Below are 24,700 nucleotides of genomic sequence, written 5' to 3' on the forward strand. Positions count from 1 at the left end.
GTAAAAGAACATTATCTTATTTGAATCAAAACATTATAACATATTTTTTACATTATTATAAATCAGCCATTTCTTTTATTTATGATTTTATTTATTTATCTAAATATAAATTTCAGCCGATTTATGAAGCTCAGTCATATTAGTGGTAATTAATATGAAGTTTCAATCGTATTTAAAATGCAATTTTCTTTTATAACGGATACATTACTTATAACAAAAAAATTGTTATTTCTGAAAGAAAAAAAAATTTTATCTCTTAATTTATATGAATCTACTCTCTGAAACGAATGAGTAAATATTCACTGATTGCCAGTGCCAATTCTATCACTGAATAAATCAGTTATTGGATTGACACTGAAAACACTGCTTTAAGAACTAAGATAGTAAACTTTAGTTATTTCACAGCAAGAGCTAAAAGCTTTTTGGTAGAATGGCTAGGAATACATGGGCCTTTTATCAGTCGAAAATTTCTATGTTTCATGGAAGGATTGTTGGGTCCGTAGTACGAAGAGAAAAACACTGAATAAAGACATGCGATTGGCAACGAGAAAAGTAAAAATTCTGATTTATTGTCTTGTCAAATTTGCTCTACTTAGCATCAAAATTTACTTTATGATTTCTATTGTCTTTATATTTATCTCCAATTTTATGATTTTCTTTTTTTTGTAATTTATTATCACTCGTTTACTTGTATTAACTATTTTATAGCTTGAGAAACAATTAGCTTTTGAAGTAAATATATTCTTTATATCTTACTTTTAATAATGTTAGGAATAAACATCTTTCCTGCAATAAATAGTTAAACAATATATATCTTTACAATAGAATATTAATTTAAATCATACATTTAAGTTATGTTATGATAATTAAATTTTAAAAATGGTTCATTCTCATAATTATTTTACATTATTATTTAGGAAATAGTTTTTCTTTGATTATTTATAAAATTTTGTTGAAAACATTCTTGCAGCCAGAATAATTTTAATACATATTTTATATTAAGTTGATCTTTTATTGTTTACATATATACATTTGCTATTTGCTAACTAAATGTTTACCATCAATACAAATACTAATAATAATGATAATGCATATCTTGAAGGAACTTCAAAAAAGAGAAAATATTTTAAACAAACAAGAAATAGCATCATATGTATAACTAAATGTATTAACTCAAAAGTATCGAACATGTCTATTATTAAATAACAATCCAGTAAATATGCAAATCCTTGACAAGTAGAAAAGACTATCTACATTGAGTAAGTACTTCAACTTGATGCAATTGTTCTTCAAGTTTTCATCCACCTGCATTTGTTGTCCTTAATCTTCGACTTTAGATTCTGGTGGTAACAATTGGGATGCCGTATATTACTGTCTTCTTTGTTCCCTTAACTGTCATTAAGTGATTGTTCAGTAAATTCATTCATGTCAATACTTATTTACAAACTTGAAAATTCTTTTATGAAGGTAAATCTTTTGATATGACTGTAGAGTCATGTTTATTTTAATTTAGTACTACATTTCTATAGAAATAGAAATTTCCATGAATCTTTCGTTCTGCCAGTTAAGGCGATCCCCTCCAATAAAGATTATTATTACATAGACCACCTTCAATGAACAAAGAGTGAAGAAGACCAATCATTCTCATTGCATTTATATTACTCTTTAAAAATGAATCAGGAAATATTCACTACTTGTAGTTATAATAGTCAAGTAATTCATGCAATGATAAGGTAATAAATATAACAGATATTCATTTTGTTTAGTGTTCCACCTTGCCGTCGTGCTCCACTTCTTCCATCTTATTATCAAGCTTGAAAGCATGAAAAATTTGATAACATTTCAGAACAGACAATATACTAAGTGGGCCCAATCTTATGAGCAATTAATTACCAATAATGTTCTTTTAGAATTTCTAAATCCCACATTAATAGAAATGCTGTAAGAAATTTTAATATTTTTTTTATAGATACTTACCAACATGACATTTTATTTGATTCAAGTGCAAATATTTTTTGATGAATGTCTTTTATTTTCATATAATATAATAAATCAAAGATGGTGTTAGAGTGTGAATTACTACTGGAGGACAAAAGGTCGGTCAGATAATGCAAACTTAAAATATTGAATTATAACCAGCTGTGTAAATTGAAGTCGGTTGCAAAGCAACAAGTTTTCATATGAGGGTACTGTAAATTTCCCCACTGCTAATTCCAATGGGCGGTTCTTTCTTGCTGTTACTTCAAGATGTCGAAATACACTGCACTGAAATCAGGGGTTGGCTTAGTCTATTTCGTACGGTATTCCTGTCACAAGCTGGCACATCATTTTTTAAACTCTCTGTGAATATATATATTTTAATATCAATGTTTTATCAAAAAGTGTTATGCCTTCAAAATCACAGAAACAGAAAGTCTAATTGAAGTTTGTATAGATTATTATTTTTAATAAAGATTATTAGAAAAATTTTATTTTATATTTATTCTCATACAATAAAATTTCTCAAGGATGTCATTTTCCAAGGCCAAAATAAAGAGATTCAACGAACTTAAGAGTATGTATCATGATTTTTAAACTATTTATTACTTAAGTTATCAAAAATATCATTTAATTAACTCAATATTTTACCGTAGTTGATGATAGTTCATTTCATGATTAGACAAAATGGCTTTGATTGGATTATTTTAATTTGTATCTATAAACTAAATAATATTAATTATTGAACAAATAATTATTTCTAATATTTTTATGGTGAATCTTTCTTTATAGTTTTAGTAGCTATACAGTAGCTTAAGAGTTTTAAGTCTTTAACCGGAGCAGCTGCTTGTTCTTTTGTGCGAGCACCCTACAAACCGAAGCTATAAAAAGGTGACCGTTAAAAATGGTATAAGCCGGTTTTTCTCAGTGTTTTTAAAACCAAAAATAATTAATTATTCAAGATGCTTCGAAAAACATGACCTATTACAATTTCAATATTCTTTAAAAATAATTGTGAACCATTTTCAGCTTTTTAAAGATCTTCTTGATTTCCTAGGACTCTTGATATTAATCAAGATGTTAATTTTAGTTGCTGTAATAATTATGATATTTTGAATTATTAAAATTAGTTATAATATGTATATAAGTATTTTAGCTAATTAATTTTATTTGTTATTGTAGATGATGTACCTCCTCCAGGATCTTATGATCCAAAATTTGATATAATCATGAAACGATTTGTTATGAAGAAGTCTAAATCAACGTTGGAGAGCCGTAATCATACACTAAATAGTAAAGAGAATACTAAAAAACAAATTAATATTAGTGTCAATGATTCTTCTATTAAATTACATATAGTGAGTTATAACCATGTTATATAAACAATACAACATTTCAATGATCAAAATAAATCATGACCACACTGTAAATCTCAGTTTTCCAAAATGCATTATTTTAATGCGGATGAGTGTGTTAAATATGACGTTACCTATTTGATTAACATTGTAGTCACTTTTGAACTTCCCATTAGGGAGTTATTGAAATTGGGTCGATTGGTGAAATTTGAATTTTCATCATATCTCTACGTTTCATGGTATTTGTAAGCATACTGACCAATTTTTAGAATGATGTGTGTGTGTACGTACGTACGTATGTACGTATGTATGGACGTCAGCATTTTTTTCGTTTTCGATATCTCAAGAACGGATTGAGATATCGACTTCTACCAAAATTAATTCGAAAGATATTATCATAAATAAGATCTGAGTGAAATTTAAACAAATTCGGTTTTTTTAAATAACAAAATAATTAATAAAAAAATGAAAAGATTAGCTACTTAAAATATTTTTAAGTCAAACAATAACAATTTCATTTAAAAATTGAGTCGATACTGACTAGACATTATTGTTCACAACCAAGTATGACTTTCAACAATTACACATTGTTTATCATAATACGAATTTGTTATAAACAATTAAAAATTGTATTTATTGATTAAGTAATGTGTATATTACATGGATTTGGATGTTTTCAACAAACATTGATTATAACTATTTAAATTTGTAATTACTAATAGGAAGTTCGTGGTGTTAGCACAGACAAAGTGGGCTCAGACCTATTTTTACACACTTAGATCTGCGTTAAAAGTGACTCCAATGTTATTTAATTGAGTGACGTCATATTTAACACACTTATCCGCATTAAAATAATGCATTTTGGAAAACTGGGATTTACAGTGCATACAAATTTCAGTTGCTAATTATCAATAGCTTTACGTAGGTCACTACGTAAATTTTGACATCCCGGGAAAGAATAAAATAGATCTGCATTGATCCACTTAGATCTATTTTTTGGCACAATTAGATCTACTTTGTTCTGTGTACATCTGTTTCGATCACTTTAGATCTTCTGTGATCTCTGTAGATGTATTAAATTTTTCTTACCATCGAGATCAATGGAGATCTCTATAGCCATACAGTAATTTGTGTAGATATACAGTGGTCTCACTAGATATACATAGATTTACTTAGATCAAATTTTCTTCAGTTTTTTAGATATAAGTAGATCAAATTAGATCTAAAAAATGGCGAAAATGTAAATCTGTATAGATCTATTTTATTTTTTCCCGGGATATGAAAAACAGTAATGAGCTATTATTGAATTAGGGGTAGATTTAAATACAACAATATGTGTAAACATTATCTGCACAAGTTTAGAGTTAAAAACTTGTTACATTTTTTGTAATTTATATATAATAATTCAATGTAACTGAGAAAAAATAATATTCAACAGTGTACGATAAAACTTGTGTTGAGACCTACGTAGAAGTCATCTTGATAGATTTATGCATAAAATTAAAAGAATAACTCTATGTTAAATCTAGAGTAAAAATGATTTTGTTGATTTGTTACATAGCAAACTCCAATGAAAAAAACCTCTACAAGTGATGAGATTGAAGAAGCAATACAAAAACTAAAAAACCATTATGAAACACGTTTAGCAGAAGTTGAATCTAGCAAAATAGCTTTGCAAGAACAACTCACTGATCGTGACTCCGAAATTACAAGGCTCACTGCAACTGTAGAAGAATTAAAAAGTTCATGTGCTATTCAGGTATGATCACATAATAAGTGAATTCAAATAATAATTCAGACATGTAAAAACTATTAATAATAATAAACCTTCAACTTTGGAGTATAATCATGAGTTAGATGATTACTCGAAGTTTGGAATCATTTTGCATTAAATTGTAATTTCTGTACTTTTTGCTTTATTGTTGGTATTGTATGATATGATTAACTGTTTTGTTTTTAATAATAATATTTTACTGCTGACAGGAAAGTTTTAATCAGAGTTTACAAATAGAACTAGATCAAGCTGAGGCAGAGCTTGCTGATCGTAAACAAGAATTATCGGATTTAAAAGCATTAATACGCGAGGCAGCTGCTGAAATGGTTGAAAGACGACGAAGGTATGCAATTATGAAGTGTAATAATCTGAGATAAATAGAGAAATTAACTATAAAATTAAACATTTATTAATTTTGAGGTCATTGGAGACTATTATTGTCTGTTTAACTCTAAATGTATTTTATTTTTTTAAAGAAATAACTATTCTTTCATTGAAAATACCTGTTATTGTGCTCCTATGTGATGTGATTTAAAAAATACAATTATTGGTTCTTCCAGATTTGATGTAACGATTGCAGAAAATAGAGCAACAGTTGCAGCACTATGTCGAAGATTAACTGAAAATGATGCTACATTTATGAAACTCCAAAAAGATGGATTGTTTCAAAAACAAATAGATAGCAATAATCAACGTTCCTGTCGGCCTATGTTGTAGAAATCTTCATTATTATCATTTCAAAATGGATAACAAATGCTTTATTTTTGATACAATTTATAGAAATAAATTCAATCATCATATTTTTTTTTTAATAATTATTTTTAATATCTGTTTCATGATAGTGAAGTTGTTGCAACTTCCTCAGTAATTTTTTATTATAAAATTCGATGTATTTAAAATGGCAAATGATTACTTGAAAGCAATCAATAATTATTGTTGGTAAAATTTATTCATATAAAATATGAAAACAATTTCATCTTCAACAAGCTTTTTCAACAGCTAAAATGTACATTTTCATGCCACAATTACATTAAAAAGACATCATTAAAATAATAATATAAATAAAGATCTCTTTAAATTAATATGTCATAAAAATGATTTATTAAATACATACCTAGAATTTCTTGTAATAATGTCATACATGTTCGATTTCTAGGTGCTTTAATTGATAGGTTCATTATAACTGTTACAAAAAACTACCAAAAATACAAATCGATATTTCAGTTAAATATGATTGCATCAATATTGAATCATCCATGTCAATATCGATATTGATAATTACTACATTGTTGGAATTTATCATTTCAGGAATTATGTACATTTAATTAATAAAAAGGATCTTCTGATGGTACCTCTGTCGGTTCACTAGAGAAAATTGTCATAGGGAACTGAAAATAGGAGAAATAAGATAAATAGAAAGAATTAATTCGAATTACTGAAGAGATAAATAAATAATTAAATTATTGTTTACCATCACAATTGAATCGATGAGTGATATCAAAGACTCCCAAGGATGGTAATAAGGATTGACCAGAATAACTTCTTGGACGGTACCATTGGTTGCTGCTCCAACTGCCGAATTATTACTCGCGAGACCAAAAATATCGCCGAGAAGAGCAGGAGAGTTTTCGGGGATTTTACTGGTGACAGCAACAACTTCGACAACTGATGCTGAATCATTAGTATCGTTAGAATTACCGCTGCTTTCAGTAACACTAGCCGTATTCTCGTTCATACTTTCATCTGAGCTTGAAGATGCTGTTGTTGCTTCAGAATTGCTGCCATCATTGCCAGTAGTATTTGCATCAATACTTGATTCCGTAGAAGATGAATTATCGTCGTCACTGAAGCCGCCTCTACTGTCTAATGATGAAGGCGATGAAGATGAACTGGTAGAATCAGATGTTGACGGGAACATAACTGTTATCGGGATGTTAGAAGGTGTGGTTGATCCAGATCCTAATGACGATGAATTGGTTGTCGAACTAGCAGATGGTGATGACGTCATAGATCCACTAGAAGACGGAGTCGTTGATCCAAGTGAACCTGTTGTTGACATTGATAAAGGTGAACTGGTTGTCGAACTAGCAGATGATGATGACGTCATAGATCCACTGGACGACGGAGTCGTTGATCCAAGTGAACCTGTTGTTGAGGTTGATGAAGGTGAACTAGTCGTCGAACTTGCAGATAGTGATGACGTCATAAATCCACTAGAAGACGGAGTCGTTGATCCAAGTGAACCTGTTGTTGACATTGATAAAGGTGAACTGGTTGTCGAACTAGCAGATGATGATGACGTCATAGATCCACTAGAAGACGGAGTCGTTGATCCAAGTGAACCTGTTGTTGACATTGATAAAGGTGAACTGGTTGTCGAACTAGCAGATGATGATGACGTCATAGATCCACTGGACGACGGAGTCGTTGATCCAAGTGAACCTGTTGTTGAGGTTGATAGAGGTGAACTGGTTGTCGAACTAGCAGATGATGATGACGTCATAGATCCACTAGAAGACGGAGTCGTTGATCCAAGTGAACCTGTTGTTGACGTTGATGAAGGTGAACTAGTCGTCGAACTTGCAGATGATGATGACGTCATAGATCCACTGGACGACGGAGTCGTTGATCCAAGTGAACCTGTTGTTGAGGTTGATGGAGGTGAACTAGTCGTCGAACTTGCAGATAGTGATGACGTCATAGATCCATTAGAAGACGGAGTCGTTGATCCAAGTGAACCTGTTGTTGACATTGATAGAGGTGGACTCGTCGTCGAACTTGCAGATGGTGATGACGTCATAGATCCACTGGACGACGGAGTCGTTGATCCAAGTGAACCTGTTGTTGACATTGATAGAGGTGGACTAGTCGTCGAACTTGCAGATGGTGATGACGTCATAGATCTACTGGACGACAGAGTCGTTGATCCAAGTGAACCTGTTGTTGACATTGATAAAGGTGAACTGGTTGTCGAACTAGCAGATGATGATGACGTCATAGATCCACTGGACGACGGAGTCGTTGATCCAAGTGAACCTGTTGTTGACATTGATAGAGGTGGACTAGTCGTCGAACTTGCAGATAGTGATGACGTCATAGATCCATTAGAAGACGGAGTCGTTGATCCAAGTGAACCTGTTGTTGACATTGATAGAGGTGGACTAGTCGTCGAACTTGCAGATGGTGATGACGTCATAGATCCACTGGACGACGGAGTCGTTGATCCAAGTGAACCTGTTGTTGACATTGATAGAGGTGGACTAGTCGTCGAACTTGCAGATGGTGATGACGTCATAGATCTACTGGACGACAGAGTCGTTGATCCAAGCGAACCTGTTGTTGAGGTTGATGAAGGTGAACTAGTCGTCGAACTTGCAGATAGTGATGACGTCATAGATCCATTAGAAGACGGAGTCGTTGATCCAAGTGAACCTGTTGTTGACATTGATAGAGGTGGACTCGTCGTCGAACTTGCAGATGGTGATGACGTCATAGATCCACTGGACGACGGAGTCGTTGATCCAAGTAAACCTGTTGTTGAGGTTGATGAAGGTGAACTAGTCGGCGAACTAGCAGATGGTGATGACGTCATAGATCCACTGGACGACGGAGTCGTTGAACTAAGTGAACCTGTTGTTGACATTGATAGAGGTGGACTAGTCGTCGAACTTGCAGATGGTGATGACGTCATAGATCTACTGGACGACGGAGTCGTTGATCCAAGTGAACCTGTTGTTGAGGTTGATGAAGGTGAACTAGTCGGCGAACTAGCAGATGGTGATGATGTCATAGATCCACTAGAAGACGGAGTCGTTGATCCAAGTGAACCTGTTGTTGAGGTTGATGAAGGTGGACTCGTCGTCGAACTTGCAGATGGTGATGACGTCATAGATCCACTGGACGACGGAGTCGTTGATCCAAGTAAACCTGTTGTTGAGGTTGATGAAGGTGAACTAGTCGGCGAACTAGCAGATGGTGATGATGTCATAGATCCACTGGACGACGGAGTCGTTGATCCAAGTAATCCTGAAGTTGACATTGATAAAGGTGAACTTGTTGTCGATTCAGTCGATGTTTGAGGCTCGACCGTTATCGGTAAGCTAGATGCTGCACTTGTGGTTGACGCAGCCGAAGGTGCACTTGTAGTTGAAGTAGTCGTAGGTCCACTTGTGATTGCCGCAGCTGAAGGTACACTTGTGGTTGCCGCAGCCGAAGGTGGACTTGTGGTTGATGCGACTGATGAGGGAGGCATAACAGTTATCGGTATGTTAGATGCTGCACTTGTGGTTGACGCAGCCGAAGGTGCACTCGTTGTTGATCCAATGGATGATGAAGGCATGACTGTTATTGGTATACTAGATGCAGCTGAAGGTGCACTTGTGGTTGCCGCAGCCGAAGGTGGACTTGTGGTTGATGCGACTGATGAGGGAGGCATAACAGTTATCGGTATGTTAGATGCTGCACTTGTGGTTGACGCAGCCGAAGGTGCACTCGTTGTTGATCCAATGGATAATGAAGGCATGACTGTTATTGGTATACTAGATGCAGCTGAAGGTGCACTTGTGGTTGCCGCAGCCGAAGGTGGACTTGTGGTTGATGCGACTGATGAGGGAGGCATAACAGTTACCGGTATGTTAGATGCAGCACTTGTGGTTGACGCAGTCGCCGGTGCACTCGTTGTCGATCCAATGGATGATGGAGGCATGACTGTTATTGGTATACTAGATGCAGCTGAAGGTGCACTTGTGGTTGCCGCAGCCGAAGGTGGACTTGTGGTTGATGCGACTGATGAGGGAGGCATAACAGTTATCGGTATGTTAGATGCAGCACTTGTGGTTGACGCAGTCGCCGGTGCACTCGTTGTCGATCCAATGGATGATGGAGGCATGACTGTTATTGGTATACTAGATGCTGCTGAAGGTGCACTTGTGGTTGATGCGGGAGGCATGACCGTTATCGGTATGCTAGATGATGTTGTCGATTCTCTGGGTGGAATCGTTGTTTCTGTTGCCATCGTTGTAGATGTATTATCCGGTATGTTATATTTTAACTGAAGAGTTCCTGGATTCAAATCCACATTTATTATTCCACTCCCATTTGTCGTATTTGCTTTTGTAACATCCTGTCCCATTAAATAATCTATGTACGTTTTCGTTGGATCACTCTGAAAATAATTTTTCGTTTTATTCAATATGTTCATTTAGCATTATTAAAATATTTTTTTATACTCACTAATTGATCTTGGCCCAAAGTAATGTAACTACTCATGAAGTATAACAATCCACATGTTATTAACTGCTTCATATTTATTATCATAAATGAAGCTTACTTTTCGTCTTATTTCTTCCACTTTGTAGCTGTAATTTTTTTTTATTATTCACTTTTAAAATACTTTACTTCACCTTGTAGTCAAACATTGACAATGCAAAAAAAAAACTATTATTGAAAATGGAAAAATTATCGTCACTTAATTGCTTCAGTTGTCTTATCACTAAAAATTATCATTTACTTATGTTTCATATAGAATAATTACTTCTTTTGCTTATTTTATATCGTTAAAACTATCACGTAAAATAGATTATATAATTTGTCATGCGAAAAATAATGGTAAAAAACAAGCTTTTAATAGTTTAACATTCCAAAAACCTTTCAGATAATTGGAATATTATTTACACGAATAATTCCCTAAAGCTCTGCCTCCATTTTACAAATCAATCAAAAATGATAACAACACACAGAGAAATGTATAGTAAAAATTACCCTGAATTTTATAGTAATTTGGTGACATTGGAGGGTGAGGGTAAAAATTCCTGTGCATATTCTAAAAATTACCATACTGCATAGTAATTTTTAGGGTAAAATTAGGGTAAAAATTACTATGCAGTATGGTAATTTTTAGAATGCGCACAGCAATTTTCACAATGCGTATAGTAATTTTTACCCTCACCCTGTAGTGTCACCAAATTACTATGAAATTCAGGGTAATTTTTACTATACGTTTCTCTGCGTGAAAGAGATTTGAAGAATGGTTATCTCATCTTCTTCCAAATAATGTTTTCAACTGTTTATTTTATTCCTTAAAAATGGTCATTTCAATTAAAAAGAAACATCATATAAATCATGAATTAATTAGTTTTTAAAGTTCATAATTCAAAATCGCGATGCTAAAAAAAACCGACACAAAGGGCCTCTCTATAAAAATTGTGTTTTTTTGGATGAATTATTTTTTTAATGTTGCACGTTATGGTACATATATATTTATTTTAAGAATTATAAGATCATATTATCTCTGACCTTATTTTATACTTTTTAAATTTACGATATTTTGTAAAAAACTAAATTCTTTTTTCTGAAACAAATTATTTTTTATGAGTAAAATTTTTATTATCTTTCGTACGTATTGTCACGTTAACACATAATCTTACGGCGTGAGTTTATTTTATGCAGTATAGATTTTTGCAGTGACTCAAAAAAACGTAATAGGACATTTCAGCACATTTTTTTTTATTAGAAAATCAAAAATGGTGGGTTCATCATCATTCATTGAATTGATGAAAAAATCAGTCAAATATTAATATACAAATGAAAATCATCTAGGTAATTCGAATATTTACAAAAATGCTCAACATCAATTATTTATTTTTTATATTAAATTTGTAGAAATTTTTGTTACCAACAATAAAATTAAAAAGGTCAGGAAAATGAATAAATTATCATTCTTATGCAATAAAATTTCAATGAACTATTAGAAAATTAATCTTTGAGGAAAAATATACGTAATTCGAACTTACTTCATAATGTTAAGAAAGTTGTGGTTTTGCAAATACCACTATTATTTATAAAAACGAATTACTTTCACAAGCGAATTATGAAATTTTTTTATTTTATTCAAATCTGACCTTTCCACTTCACTACCCAAAAAAAAAAATCATTAGTTTATTATAATTGTCTCTAAACTTCACGTATTTTAATATTTTCATACAAAAAATAAATTACAACCCCAGGATTAAAGTGATCAAACAATGCACAATATAATTGATAGACATTGATAGCATGCTCTTCAAAAATGATAATATTCATGTCTAATAAACTTGATATTGTTTCTGTTATGCAATTGTTGAATGTATAATATCAATGATTTCCCAGTAAAAATAAAAGCAAATGGATAACAAAATGAAAATGATGTGGTAAGAGTAAAACAAAAACTTAGAGATTTGTAGTTAAGTGTAGAAATTTCGAAAGTATCAAAGTAACATCGAAGCGCAATTAATCTTTTTATCAGGTATTATTTACCAACGTAGTGACCAATAGACCGTACCATCTGATGTTGACGCAACAGTACATCTGTTAATCAAAGTATTGGAACGAAAGGTAATTTGTTACATTATTCTGGTTCGAGACAACAATATAAAAGCTTTGTTTTAATTTTATCGATCATTTAATTGTAAAGATAGAATCCGTCTAATTCGCAGCTATGGTCCGGTTAAAAGTCACGGAATTATGTTTAGTGGTGACAGTGTTATGCGCAGTCATATATGCATCAAGAGCACAATATGCTCAACCAGCATTAGATTTAGAAGCTTTTGCTACTAGTCACCATGAAGAACATGGTCATAAACATCATCACGATTCCCATGAAGAGCATGGAGAAAAAGGTGAAAAGGATCATCATCATCACCATCATCACAAGAAAGGTGATAAGGGTCACCACAAGAAGGACCATCATCATGGATTCCATGAAGAGCATGGTGGTCATAAAAAACATCATCATGACGAGGGTGATTCCTATGAACACCATGACGAACATGACCATGGACACAAAGGACACAAACATGCTGCTAAAAAGGGACACAAGAAGGGAGAAAAAACTCACGGATTCCACAAGAAAGCTCACAAAGATGAATATCACAAGGAACATAAATTCTATGATGACTTCCATAATAGTGGACATCATCACAAGCATGGTGATCATCATGACCATCACCACAAGAAGGATGGACATCACAAGAAAGGTGAAAATCATCATGCAGGCCATCACCACCATCACAAAGCTGAGAAAGGACATCATGACAAAGGGCATTATGATCATGATCACAAGGATCATCATGGAAAACATGGCTATGATAAGCATCATCATCATCATGACGACTATGGTAAAAAGGGAGGCCATCACCACGAACATAAACATGGATACCATAAAGGCCATAAAAAGCATCATGGATAATTTCATTTGAAATAGAAACAGTTTTAATGATGTACATTAATAATACAGTAAACACATTCATTAAAATACTGTTCTGTAGAATACAATTTTATCTGTGTGATTATTTATTTGCCAAGTAATATCATCCAATTTTCTTCTTCATGTGAAAATACTGTTTTCAAATCAATATGTATATTATTGTTCACTTTTCTGGGTTTTATGAATTTATACTTGTTCAACACAACAGAAGCTTTTTGAGTGATTTATGGTGGGTGACACACTAATAGATTATTTAAAAAGTTTATTCTCTTCAGAATGTTTTAAAAATATTGTACATAATGATGGAAAATATATTAAATAAAAAATTTCAAACATTAATCTTAATGTCAGCTAATTTTATTGTCAGTGCACTTTTTAATTTCTTTTAATGAAAAATATGTCTGTGAATACATGTAGACAAATTTATATTATGAAATAATGAGTTTTATTATTGAAGAATATTATTAGCTTGATTCTGAGTTTAAATAGTTGGAGAGTAGTTCTCTCATTCGGACTTATCTAATATTGTTTTCAAAGTTTTCCGAGGTAATCTTTGCAAGGATCCCATGATCATGCTCCTTGAATCAGTTGGAAGAATTTTCTGTGCAATTGAAAGTATGCAGAAGTCTGCAGGCATTGATTTATGAACAGAAAGTTGTGAGGAGTTCAATCAAATTCTCAATTATATCTAGAGTTGTGAGAATGTTAGCATATTCATTATCATATACTCCATATGGTAAAATCTTAATAATGACAGTCAAGTTTGTTTTAATTGACAAAACTTCTCTAATTAATTTTTATTTCCACATTAAAAATTCAATTAATAATTATAACGTAAGATTAATTAAATCTATCTCGATTTTCAATTTATTTTCCAATTAATTTTGGAATCAACCTCTTTCCGAAGGGATAAAAGAATTTTTCATTCAATAAGATTTCCTGGTAAATTAAATTTACAGAAGTTTATAAAATTAAATTTAGTTCATTAAATATATATTTTCTATAACCAAAATAATAAAAAAAAGAATATATAAAATAAACTATCACTCGGTCTTGAATAATTGCTTTTCTCGATGAAGTTCGTAAAACTGACTGACACCAAAAGATTTATTGCCACTAAAAATCGATTGTGGTATCAGAGAATTTCACCCCTGATGATGTGAACTATGAAGCCATGAACTCTTATGATAATACATGTTTTTACGAGATAAATATTCATTAATACATTCTTTAATTTCATTAACTACTCCACATATTTGAGGTTATATCAAACTTTTACTCCAAAAAGATGAGAAAATTAACCTCATTTCTTCTTCAGCAAAAAAAAAATTAACATCGACACTACAATACATGTGTGCATTGAAGTAAAAATTATTCGGCTTCTTAAATGGTTTCTTGAACAGTTTCCCAAGTTTTTATGTACATCAGAACACCCATGACACTGCATATATACATGTTAAGAAATAATCGAAAAAATCTTCAACAAAAGAAGGAAACAATTGATTGTGTGATTGTGATTTCATGATATATGTATTCATATAAAAGAAGCATCTGAAATCGGCATAAGCATTGATAATAACTGTGCTAGTCAAATGGTCAAAGTAATGTCTGAAGTAATGATTGCGCATGCGCAGCAATTTTAGTTCTAGAGGAATATGGTCCTCGCAACGGAGCAACATCGTAGCATAGCGCATTTGAGTAGGGAGAGAAGTGGAAGCTTACGGATCGATAAAGGCACGCGACTGCAAGCGTTTGTTGCGTTAATTTAGGCAGACCCTATGGATTGTATTTTTCATCTTTTCAATGAGAGTGGTGTTTATGTGTGTAAGCGACAAACAAATCAATTTTTTCATTGAATTTGTTATAAATATTTATAAAATTTTGTAGTGTTTTAAGATAACTAAACTTCATACGTATCATGTGAATATTAAACTTGAAATTTATACTTTGTAAGAGATGATTAACGATATTTAGTCGAATATTTTGTAATTTATTTTCTTCGCAAGTGATATATCAAAAAAATAATGGAAAAGTTAAAGTTTATAATTAGATCATAGTATTGGAAATTATCAAACATTTTATACATTTCATAAGATTCAATTGTTTTAAATAATAATTGGATAAATTTTAGGGCATTTATTGTAGTTTAAAAAAAAAAAATGATAAAATATAAATAATAAATTAAAGAGTGTATTTAAATAATAAAATGGTGCGTAAGAAGTGTTATGTTATGATAAAATAAATTTTTATACATCTATAGAAAGTTATATCAATGATTGTAATAGTTGATAGTACGGAATCAGAGAGAGAATCGATTTAGTCTTTTGAATGGACATGGTACATATATTGTGGGGGTTTCCCCTCTACCAGGGTGTTTGTAGATTGTGGCAACCCTCCCGAAATATTACTATAATAGTTACAATTGTTTTTTTAATCTGTGGATTTTTGCCACGAAATGTTGTTGGCGAACATGGAAAAGAATGTAAGTCTATTTTATATCTGCTCTATTATTATTTAAATGACTGGCTATTTTATTTATACATCACAAATATCAAATATTCCCTTTTAACCAATTGTAAGATTAATCATTTTGATAACTAAAAAAGAAATATTTTTTACACCTCTGTTATTTAACTTTCAATCAATACATTTGATTATTTTTCCCATTTCATCATAACTATAATTTTTAAAAAAATTGAATAAAATTTTTCATCAATTTAAAAATATTAAAATTTATAAGGAATTATTTTTAATAAAAAAAAACTTGTCTTATTGAAAGTAATATTATTTAATTCCTAGTTAAATTTAATGTAAAAAGATGAATATTAATGATTTAAAGGAACGTTTGTTTATTTATTGAGCTGCAGTACAGAAAGAAAGAAATGGTTCTTTTGAAATAAAAAAAAAGAAAAAACTGAATTAAATAAGCTATTATACAATACCACATAAGCGTAAGGCGTGAAAAGATCTCAGTCGGTATTATAGTTTATGACAAGAAATTATCAATACTTTCTAAGTAGAACAAATCAGCCATATAGTTGTCATAAAAGGATGAAAAATTTTATTATCAAATCAATGCTATAAAAAGAAATATATCACAAAGGTCATCAAAACTAGACTTTAATGAATATACTGTCTATAACTCATTAGTAATAAAATATGTTAAATAATTTACTTTCAATAAATGAAATATATAAAATAAAAATTCATTTTCTTTTTCAGATAAACTTGATAACATCTGTAAAAATCATTTTTTACGAGAATTATACAGAAAAATAGATGGTGCTGTTTTAACGTCACAAAATGAGCATAATTTAAATTGTGCTATAACATTTCAAACTCACAGTATTCTTCAACGTTTTATGTTGAGGTTTGATCGGCTTCAACTTGACTGTAATGATCATCTTTATATTTATGATGGAGCTCATGCTGGCAATAATTTTAAGGTAATATCATTAAATTAATGTTTGATTATATTTTTAAAACCTATCATAAAATTTTCATTATCAACTAGAGCTTATAAAATAATAATCCAGAATGTAAAATTTTAATTGAATTTTTTCGTTCATATTCATTTATTCGGCATCTCTCCAATATCTATTTTTTATCGTTTTTTTTTGTTGCAGGCCGATTTATCATGCAGAAATACTCATTTAAGCGTTGGTGCAATTTATACACGCACTAATTTTGTTACATTGAAGTATATTACAGATGCTTGGGGTACCGATTCTAATGGTTTTAGGCTCGTCATCACAGCTGTCAAAGATCTCAGTAAGTTAGGAGGATACAAAAGATTTTTTTATATTTTTAGACTGTAAAAATGATTATAAAAAACTCGAGTCATTGAATAAAAGTCTAGGTTTTATAAAAATCATCATCATTTGTATTCTAGAACACACTTGTAAAGATTTCCGTTGCACATTGAACGAGTTTTGTGTTGATAAAGATCTTGTTTGTGATGGTGTTAATCACTGCGGCGATGGATCTGATGAAGCACCATCTGCATTATGCGCCAGTAAGTTGAAATTTTTTATCGTTCTTTTTTTAGGAAACATTTAAGAACAACGAAGAACAATATGTGGCCTCTTTATTACTACAGTAAAAGTAAATGAAGAAGCAGCCATAAGTATGATAGAAAAAAATTTACTAAAAGTTTTATAATGAGAAAAAAAATTTTGTACATGAGAATATCTGGCTTAACAATAGTTTAAAATTGAATTTACAAACTTTTTGTACTTTAACATTAAATCTAACCGGTTTTAACATTACACCGTTTTTTTTTATATTTTACTAAACTCTATGAATATTTTTTCAATCAGTGTTTCAACACTTTATTAATGTTTTTTTGTCTTTCAAATTTTAGATACTAAAACCTCTACAATATTTGGAATCCAACAAACATGGTTTGCAGTTGTTTTAACAGTAATGATTTTGATGATAGTGGGTTTGGTCATTGGCATAGTAACTTGTTACTGTCGAAAACGCACAGCATCTCCACGACATCCACATAATGCTCTAGCTGCTAGAGCTCATCAACCAGTCAACTTCCCATGTGAGTTATTTTGCTTAGTGTGTATGCAATTATTATTTTTTTTTCATTTCTCATCTTGAATATCAATATTTATCGAAGGATACTGAAGCGAATATTGGAAAATATTTGTATCATCCAATGTACGCACGTATGTCCATAGATATTTTATGTGAAATTGACGATCATTGTGACCTGAATACAAAATGCTGTATAATATTATGATATCAAGAGCTCCAGCTATAACTTTTATTTACATATATTTCAAATATCATTTATTATAACATACAGCATGTATTATTTCTGTTTATTTTCTCTTCAATAATTGAATCGAACTGGTATTTCTATAAATTTGATGGAAAATGTCTCACAGTAGTCATGGAAAAATATGACATGAAAGAGACATTTGATTTCATTTTTCATTTGAAGCAAAAGAATTCTATTACTGTGAAAAATTCCTTTTTCAACAATAAAATATGTCTTATATGTGAACTTTGGATAAGATATGATAAAAAAAAAAGTAAATTTAATAAAAGTGTAAATTTTCGCGTTATACACTCAGTATATGTATCAAATATATCATCATATTCTATTTGATTCAATTATTCTAAAGAGTCATGGATCAGATTTAACCAAATTAGATAACATTCATCAGGTCTATTATTACATTTGTTTAAATCTGACTAAACAAACTACATACCATCTAATTATACCCAACAATTTTCATTATGAATAATTTATTTTTATTAACGTTAAATTTTACTATAAATAAAAAATGATATAAGTCTTTACACAATTTATAAGTAATAAAATTTATTAATATTATGTGATCGTTTTTATTAATTGTGGTTTAAGTAGATGGTTTCAAGAAAATGATAGAAACTGTTATAATGATAAAAAAAAACTTTAATTGGTAAGTTAAAGCTTTTTAAGCTAGTAAGAGTGTAGAATTAATGTGTGTAATTACTATAGATTACTTGAAAGGATTTTATTGCTGTGGGATTTTTCCGAGATGAAATCCTGCGCAATAGTTTATGGGACTTAAACGTAATGTGACAAGACTGATGTGCTTTACGGTTTTCTAGTGCAACAGATGTGCGGATCAAACGGGGCGAGCGCTGGGATGCCAATGGGAATGACAGTAATCAAAGGACCAGCGGAAACTCCAGGACCGATGACCAGTCTAAATTATGCAGGAGTGAGCATCGGGTTAACGGGTGCCACGACACTACCGCGGTCGGGAAACTGGCTACACCCTGCAGGCCTCAGGCTCGGGCACAGCGAGGTTCGGGTCCGCCTCTATTGCCAGGCAAAGTAAAAAATCACGGTTCAGACAGGTTCGTTATCGTATGTTTCTCACAAATTGAACACAAAATTTACAAATCATTTCATCCAGAGGCATTTATTGAATATTGATTTTGAATCATTTCATATAATATTTCTCTGCTCCAAAATGGAAAAAAAATTCACGCCTGACCAAACTGGTTTAGTTCTACTTAAAGGCATTTAAATATTTGAAAAATTGCAATTTATAAGAATTAATGAATGAATAAATTATCACAGGAATATTTTTTTTCTAGAGATGACGAAGTTAATATTCATGTTTTTTTTATCTTGAAAAAATGAAGAATTGATTAGAATATCAAATAAAAATTTTATGAAATCTTTGACTGAACTGCAATGCTAAAAAAAAAGAAAGAATTTCCTGGAGTAATTCTGACTATCTTCTTTTATACTATGTAAATATTCAGCAGTCATATTCAAAGCAGATTTGATGTAGGATTTATTTGAGAATAAAATTTTTTTACAATTGCTAGAAAAAAAAACATGAGAAAATCTGTTGAAAGTGAAAATCGAAATGTAGTCTCGAATACTATAAATACAAATCGCTATTATTGCGAACTAATGATCGTACCCTTAGACTACAAGCCGATTAATAAATGATAGCAAATAGTCAGGTAATAATAGTCAAGTAGTTATTGAGCTATCTACTTTGATATGATATCATACCAGAATGCACTCTAATATTGGTGCATCATAGTACATTTTATAAAAATATAAATATGTATATCTTTAATTCATTCAAACTATGCTAAACATAATCCCCTTTGCATACATTATTTTTCTCAACTACTTTTTCCCCAATGTTTTATAAAAAATTCTTCTCTTTTTGTTGCAGTGATATTTCATCTAGTCAAAAAGATGAATGGTTTGTATAGGTAAGGAAATCAACTATCGTATTTTAATTCAACAAATAATTAAGGATTATTTTCATTGAGAAAAAAAATTTATTTGTATAAGACAAGTGGCCTTTAATGCTATTCCATTAATTAACTAAATTATTCACTCTTCAAAATAAATGATATTTAATGAATTAATTGGATTCTCGAGTAATTATTGCTCTCCAGTAATTCTTAACTATCTCAATAAAAGTTTGAATATTTTATTCTAAAAACTTCATTAACGATCTAATTAATTTAATTAATTATTCATTAGACTGTATATTTTTCTTTAGTCTCTAAATAAATTGAATGTCTATAAAAATGAGCTAATTTTCAATAATCATCAATTTTGTTAATTACCTTAGATGTTCATGACTGAAGTAATCTTTTCTTTCAAAAGCTTATTGTATTTATTGTACCAGCAATGTCAAAAACCTTTATAAACGTAAATTTATCACTCAACAAGATAAACAAACGTGTTTATAATCTTATCAAATGCTATCTCAATAGCCCATTTTTAAATAGATGTACTAGGTAGGATGTAGTCTAGAGTATTTGTTATTCACTAATTTGGTATTGATGAAAAGGAAAGAAATGTGAATAAAATTTTGAACCAGATAAGCTATTTACCTCGTCTGAAAACTATCCCATCTAATTTGAATCTATGCTTTCCAAATGAACTCACGTCAATACAAATACATAGCATATTGCAGACGTTTCAGAAATGTTCTTACAGTGTAGAAGAAGCTCATTAAACTTGATAAAGTAAGCTGAATAGTTCTTGAAATGTTAACAGTACACTAGGTTTAGTGGGTGTGGTATTCATCTGGAAACTTAGAAGTTAAATCTAATTTTATCAACTGCCAAAGTGGTGAATAAGGAATACAACTTTGAAAAAACTGCATAAAGAATCTACTTATCAATTTATTTCAATCTAATTTTAAATAATTAAATTAATTTATCAATACTTAGTTGATGTAATAAATATATGTAAACATTTTTCTAATTTATATATTTTTTTTTGCAGAGGCAGATCTTACCAGAGCCTGCAGGGTGATATGAAAACGGTTGTGCCCACACCGTTTCTTTAATTAAATGATAAAATAGTTGTTTTTTAATTGGAATTAGAATATCATTAAGATATTACCAAAGTTACATTTAATATCAATACTTTACTTACAAGCAAGACCATAAATAATGATCATAAAATTAATCATTTATTTCTCTACGATATTCAAAGTATTTTTGAGTTATTTACCAGGAAAATATGTATCAAAAAAATATCTGATAACTTCAGAATTTATCTTCAACACATATCAATTTGTTATCAATATATTTTGTGACTGAATCTTCATAAACTTATTATTTATGTAAAATTTTTTTTTTATATACTAAACATATATAATGTAATGAAATATATAATTGAAGGACTGCGCTAACTCATTGCCTTATAATCATGGCATGAATATTAAAAAAAAATAAAAAATAAAAAACAGAGTAGATTTTCCATTTTATGTAATAAATGATTATTATTCTATTGAAAAATTAACTCGAATTCAAGTTTGGCTTTTTCAAAAAAATTTAATAAGAAACATAAACAACTGATTTATATTATTGTTCATCGTTTGCTAAAAATGAACGAATTATTATTAGCAATCTTAATCATTTTTACACTATTCTGAAACAATTTTAATAGACGCCATAAGTACAGAGATTGTCTGTGCAAAATAAAAATTGAAAACAATAACATTATAGGTATATATAAACGGACTTCGGACCAAAAATATACGTTTGTTGCTATGGTGTGTAGTAAAAAAAATGTAGTGTGATGAAGAAAAATAAAGAAAAATGATGATAAAATGTAAGAGGGGGGCTATTTTAATGGCGATTGACATTTTGATGTCAATTTAGTTCGATTCTATTGTGTGTTCATAGATTCGAAAATTAACTAATAATTATGTTTATAAATGTCACTTGTTTTTGAATGTTCTTATAATGTTAGTATGGAGTGATTGAACATAATATTTATAGTTAGAATATTTTCGAATAATTTATATATAATAATTATTGCCCCTGTAATGACCATTTATTTAATTCTACTATGTATGTAAGCAAATCATTTTGTTTAGTACTACTAGTACTAGCAAATCTACATATGAGTTGATGGTTCGATAAATATTTTAAAAATCTATACAATAAAAAGAAACGAATAAACAATTAGTCATGTACTTTTGAAACTTTTTTGTGAATGACATAGTTTATTATATCAATTGAAAACAAAAAAAATAAACAATATGCGAAATTGATACAATAGTTACTTAAATCGCCGATGATATGCATGAAATAACAAATGCTAGTAAGCTTCAATGAAGATGTAACGGACTTTTTATGAATTGTAAACAATTTCTGATGTCCCAAGTTGCTGAATAGTAACTTTACATTTCCAAGTACAATAAACATAATTAAGTAAAAAAGACTTTTTACAGTAATACAGACAGAAAAGTGTTCAACGTCAAAAAAAATGTGGTTTACAAAAAATTGGAGTACAATAATACTATCTTTTGAATATCAATCGAGATTGAATTGTATCATAAATTGAAAAAAAAAAACAAAAAATTGATGAAAATCACAAGACATTGTTTGTCTTCCCGATATATTGATTATCATTTACGCCATGAATAAATCTTGATATTATACCTGGAAAAAATTACCAGAAAATCTATAAACAGACTATAAAAAGTAGCAGATTGTCAATGATATTATGAATATATCGATTCATTAGTCGTAGTCATGAAACATATTCATTAAAAAAAACCGCAGTGTCAATTCAATAATTTATAATTTTCTTAATATTAAACAAAATGTTCTCGTATTGATTGTAAAAAAATTTTTAAAAAATAAAATTTCTATATGCTTATTGTAAATCTTTATTCTCTAAACTAATTCATATATTTATAAATAATTTTTGGATTCAATTAATTTTATTTATTTTCAATTATTCCATTAGTTTATATTCAATGGAATAAATTTAGGAAGTGAACCATGTTAATATCCTAATCACCATTTCATCCAACACAAGGTCATCTATTGAAACATGACTATGCTAGATTATGACATCTAAATTTCTGATGAAGTAAAATTAATTTTCACAACACAATTGTTTTGCTCTACTCCTACATTTATGTACGCAAAACCTTGTACTACCGATTCACGTTGATTACTGAATCAAAGTTTTTGTTGAACTAAGCAAAAAAAATGACTTTCTAAGCTTTTACTTTCTTCAGTAGTTTTTTCTTTATCTAGAAAAAATTAACCGCAAAAGGGAAAGTATTCATGTTTATTAGGCAAAAAACTTGATATAAACTGGTACCAAACCGGAAATTCGTTGAAATATATATCTCAAATGATTATATTATATACTGAACCATACTGGTCTGATAGTCAGTCGTTGAACAGCCATTGTCAAGAATAATGAAGCCATTAGATATTGTATTCACATCAACTCTACTCTGTTCTGTTTATTTGTTACCTTGTTTCGCATTTGGAAGACATTTTCCTCTCGTTTACTTTACCACAGAAAGTAGTGGAGAGTTACCAGCTGAGGATCTTGTTCCAAATCCATCAAATCATAGAGGAAATATTCTAGTTAGCAGAGGTGGTGATCATTATTCAGACCATCATGAAGCATCTGGTAATAAAGAAGACAAAGGCTACAAGCATAATCAACACTCAGACCATGGTGGGCATAAGAAGTATTTGAAGAAAAATGAAGAAGATGAGCATGAAGAGCATGATGATAATGAAAAGAAGCATCATGATGATGAAGGACAGTATTTGGATGAGCACGAACAGCAGAGAGGTAAGAAAAGAGGAAAATTTGGTGAGAAAAAAGGACATAAGAAAGGTCACAAGACAAAAGGATATCACAATAAATTTCAAAAAGATGAATACAACAAGGAACATAAGTTTTATGATGATTATCATGACGGTGGACATCACAAAAAGCATGGTGATTATCATGCTCATCATCAGAATAAAGAAGGTGGACATAAACATAAGAAAAATCTTCAACAGCAGTATCATGATCATCATCACAAGAAACAAGGCCATCTTGATGAAGGCCACTATGATAATGATCATCAGGGTCATCATAAAAAGCAGGGTCATCAAGAACACCATTCTGGTCATGAAGATTATAAAAACCATCATGATCATCATCAGAAACACAATTATGAAGCAAAAAAGAAACATTAGAATTTTGAATAATTATTTGATGTGCTGGTAATGAGATTAGCACATCATTGAAATCTATGTATTATCGATAGACTTGTATATCATATGAAAACAAAAAGATCTCTGAACTTTGGACAGTTGAGATAATAATTATTTTATGAATGAAGAAGCAATCATGTGAGTATGACTCAAAATTTATACTTGCTCGGTTTTGGAGTAAATAATTTTTTTGGAGTAACAACAGTGTTGTGATTATCATTATAAAATTTTTCGCTGGAAATGATAATAACATTTATATCTTAGTCCTATTAATTGTTAATAATTTTTTGTAATTCATCAACAATTCTTTATGCTAATTTTATTCATGGA

At 30.4% G+C, this 24,700-nt stretch overlaps 6 protein-coding genes across 12 annotated transcripts; 4 read left to right on the forward strand and 2 right to left on the reverse strand.

The window, feature by feature from the left end:
- Positions 1 to 2,255: 2,255 nt before the first annotated feature.
- LOC118073229 (hyaluronan mediated motility receptor-like) lies at positions 2,256 to 6,139 on the forward strand. The gene is made up of 6 exons (XM_035093604.1): positions 2,256 to 2,424; positions 2,508 to 2,554; positions 3,160 to 3,335; positions 4,894 to 5,091; positions 5,316 to 5,449; positions 5,667 to 6,139. Exons 2-6 carry the CDS (start codon positions 2,509 to 2,511, stop codon positions 5,821 to 5,823), a joined length of 711 nt encoding a protein of 236 aa, XP_034949495.1. The 5' UTR covers positions 2,256 to 2,424; position 2,508; the 3' UTR covers positions 5,824 to 6,139.
- A 51-nt stretch (positions 6,140 to 6,190) lies between these two features.
- On the reverse strand, positions 6,191 to 10,019 carry LOC118073226 (mucin-21-like). 3 transcript variants are annotated; one of them, XM_035093601.1, is made up of 4 exons: positions 9,964 to 10,019; positions 7,945 to 9,245; positions 6,578 to 7,548; positions 6,191 to 6,494 (listed from the first exon to the last, which is right to left on the reverse strand). In XM_035093601.1, exons 2-4 carry the CDS (start codon positions 9,143 to 9,145, stop codon positions 6,432 to 6,434), a joined length of 2,235 nt encoding a protein of 744 aa, XP_034949492.1. In that variant the 5' UTR covers positions 9,146 to 9,245; positions 9,964 to 10,019; the 3' UTR covers positions 6,191 to 6,431. The 3 variants fall into 3 exon arrangements, with proteins under 3 accessions (XP_034949492.1, XP_034949491.1, XP_034949490.1); XM_035093600.1 differs by having other exon boundaries at positions 6,578 to 6,777; positions 6,844 to 9,245; XM_035093599.1 differs by having other exon boundaries at positions 6,578 to 9,245.
- LOC118073310 (uncharacterized protein PB18E9.04c-like) lies at positions 9,171 to 10,514 on the reverse strand. The gene is made up of 3 exons (XM_035093726.1): positions 10,339 to 10,514; positions 9,247 to 10,270; positions 9,171 to 9,187 (listed from the first exon to the last, which is right to left on the reverse strand). The coding sequence occupies exons 1-3, from the start codon at positions 10,420 to 10,422 to the stop codon at positions 9,171 to 9,173; spliced, it is 1,125 nt and encodes a 374-aa protein (XP_034949617.1). The 5' UTR covers positions 10,423 to 10,514.
- A 2,055-nt stretch (positions 10,515 to 12,569) lies between these two features.
- LOC118073269 (histidine-rich glycoprotein-like) lies at positions 12,570 to 13,539 on the forward strand. Its single transcript, XM_035093664.1, has one exon. It carries the CDS (start codon positions 12,581 to 12,583, stop codon positions 13,328 to 13,330), a length of 750 nt encoding a protein of 249 aa, XP_034949555.1. The 5' UTR covers positions 12,570 to 12,580; the 3' UTR covers positions 13,331 to 13,539.
- A 1,514-nt stretch (positions 13,540 to 15,053) lies between these two features.
- Positions 15,054 to 21,395, forward strand: loaf (lost and found). 5 transcript variants are annotated; one of them, XM_035093637.1, is made up of 9 exons: positions 15,054 to 15,172; positions 15,609 to 15,830; positions 16,571 to 16,794; positions 16,975 to 17,119; positions 17,241 to 17,363; positions 17,712 to 17,900; positions 18,970 to 19,213; positions 20,056 to 20,095; positions 21,126 to 21,395. In XM_035093637.1, exons 2-8 carry the CDS (start codon positions 15,677 to 15,679, stop codon positions 20,093 to 20,095), a joined length of 1,119 nt encoding a protein of 372 aa, XP_034949528.1. In that variant the 5' UTR covers positions 15,054 to 15,172; positions 15,609 to 15,676; the 3' UTR covers positions 21,126 to 21,395. The 5 variants fall into 5 exon arrangements, 4 of the variants coding, with proteins under 4 accessions (XP_034949528.1, XP_034949529.1, XP_034949527.1 ...); XM_035093638.1 differs by having other exon boundaries at positions 15,634 to 15,830; XM_035093636.1 differs by having other exon boundaries at positions 15,060 to 15,297.
- Positions 21,396 to 23,557: 2,162 nt separating this feature from the next.
- Positions 23,558 to 24,624, forward strand: LOC118073263 (histidine-rich glycoprotein-like). The gene has a single exon (XM_035093657.1). The coding sequence runs from the start codon at positions 23,570 to 23,572 to the stop codon at positions 24,350 to 24,352; it is 783 nt and encodes a 260-aa protein (XP_034949548.1). The 5' UTR covers positions 23,558 to 23,569; the 3' UTR covers positions 24,353 to 24,624.
- Positions 24,625 to 24,700: the final 76 nt, after the last annotated feature.

Source organism: Chelonus insularis, unplaced genomic scaffold, assembly GCF_013357705.1.
Source record: "Chelonus insularis isolate UGA/USDA-ARS -01 unplaced genomic scaffold, ASM1335770v1 scaffold_277_pilon, whole genome shotgun sequence".
In the NCBI taxonomy this organism is placed as follows: Eukaryota; Metazoa; Arthropoda; class Insecta; order Hymenoptera; family Braconidae; genus Chelonus; species Chelonus insularis.